Source organism: Otolemur garnettii, unplaced genomic scaffold (assembly GCF_000181295.1).
Source record: "Otolemur garnettii isolate 467f Iridium unplaced genomic scaffold, OtoGar3 scaffold00037, whole genome shotgun sequence".
Taxonomy (NCBI): domain Eukaryota; kingdom Metazoa; phylum Chordata; class Mammalia; order Primates; family Galagidae; genus Otolemur; species Otolemur garnettii.
The window spans coordinates 4,145,232-4,146,627 of NW_003852432.1; the positions used below are offsets into that span (position 1 = coordinate 4,145,232).

Below are 1,396 nucleotides of genomic sequence, written 5' to 3' on the forward strand. Positions count from 1 at the left end.
AAAAAAACAAGGATGTCAGTAGCATACAGCAAGAAAAATGGAATAAAAATTGGGGATGAGATTCTTTATGACCTTTGCTATCAAACATTTTGAAGATCCCAGATTTAATCATGTTTATCTGCTGTTGGAAAGAAAAAAATTCAAACTAGTCCCAAATGCTGCATAATAACATGAATCCAGTGTGTGTTTGCAGCATATTTAATGTTAAATTTAGTAAGGGCATGTATTTACTTTTCAAGCTAAATTAAATGTTAATTTTTCTTGCTCAGCATTATGCTTAGATACATATTTCAGAGTTGTTTAGTTTTAATGATTAAATACCATTTTTTTATTTGTAGATGCATATCCATGGTTGGAATGCCTCATCAAGTCATACAATGTCACAAATGGAATGGAACAGAAAATTTGCTATCAGATTTTTGATACCACAGTTGCAGAAGATCTTATCTAATATCGCCATTCAATTTAGCATATGCAAAATATTGTAATTTTAGACAATGTGAGTTGGGGGTTTTTTGTGAGTTTGTTATAAAAATGAGAAATTTAATCTTGGAAATATCATCCACATTTCCGTCTGAACCACCACTGTTTTAGATGTTTTTGGAAAATAGACATTGTGTTCTCTTCTTGTGAGTATGTGAACAGTATTCCTGTTGCTTCAGATACCCAGCATGGTGGATGGCTTCACAGGACCTACAAGAAAAAGAGACGCGGAATAAACAAGTGTGTTTTTGCCTTTACTCTTTACAGCCCCTTTACAGAGAAGACGTTTTGTTTCCTTGTGCTAAAAATCATTTTCCTATGGGTTTTTCCATCTATCAGTCACTGATTTCTCTGTCATTCACCATCCCTAATTGGGCTGATTTTCCTGCCCTTTTTCTTTTCTTTTCTTTTTTTTTTTTTTTTGTATGAGCAGAGTTGATAATTTTAACATGGATATGGGATTAGAAAATGTCCTTACCTTAAATCTCTTGGCTTTTACTGGGTGCAAGGTAAATAATTGTTACAGGTTTGGTTTTTATACAGAAGGATTTGCTTAAATAGCACTGCTTCGAGAAGTGTGTGTCTAAGGGAGCTACGGGGTACTCAAAGTGATTTGCTTTAAGTAGATGTGGCAAAATTGCTTTAATGCTGATATTGACCATTTTAGGATAAATCTGTTTCTTTCAACCTGAATTATGTGCTTCGTTTGATCATTTCTTTTCTTTTCCCCCTGTGGTATTAGAAGTTGTTCCATTGCACCTCAGCCTAATAGAGCAGTCAGATGTATAGAGTTAGTGACTTAACTTACAATGAATTACTGACCCTTTTTCAATAGTCTCATGTAAAATATTTTTTATTACAAGTTTTAACTAATTAAATGAAACCTTAAGTCAGTATAATAGTCTACTATTTA

General features: G+C 33.0%; 1 protein-coding gene across 3 annotated transcripts in view; it reads left to right on the top strand.

Annotated features, from left to right (window-relative positions):
- POT1 (protection of telomeres 1) overlaps nucleotides 1–1,176 on the top strand; it is a 68,207-nt gene extending 67,031 nt beyond the window's left edge. For all 3 annotated transcript variants that reach the window (XM_023513228.1, XM_003789772.3, XM_023513229.1), the window contains one exon: nucleotides 339–1,176. In XM_023513228.1, coding sequence (XP_023368996.1) covers nucleotides 339–451 — 113 coding nt within the window. In that variant the 3' untranslated portion in view covers nucleotides 452–1,176. The remainder of the gene's footprint in view (nucleotides 1–338) is intronic.
- The last annotated feature ends 220 nt before the right edge of the window (nucleotides 1,177–1,396 follow it).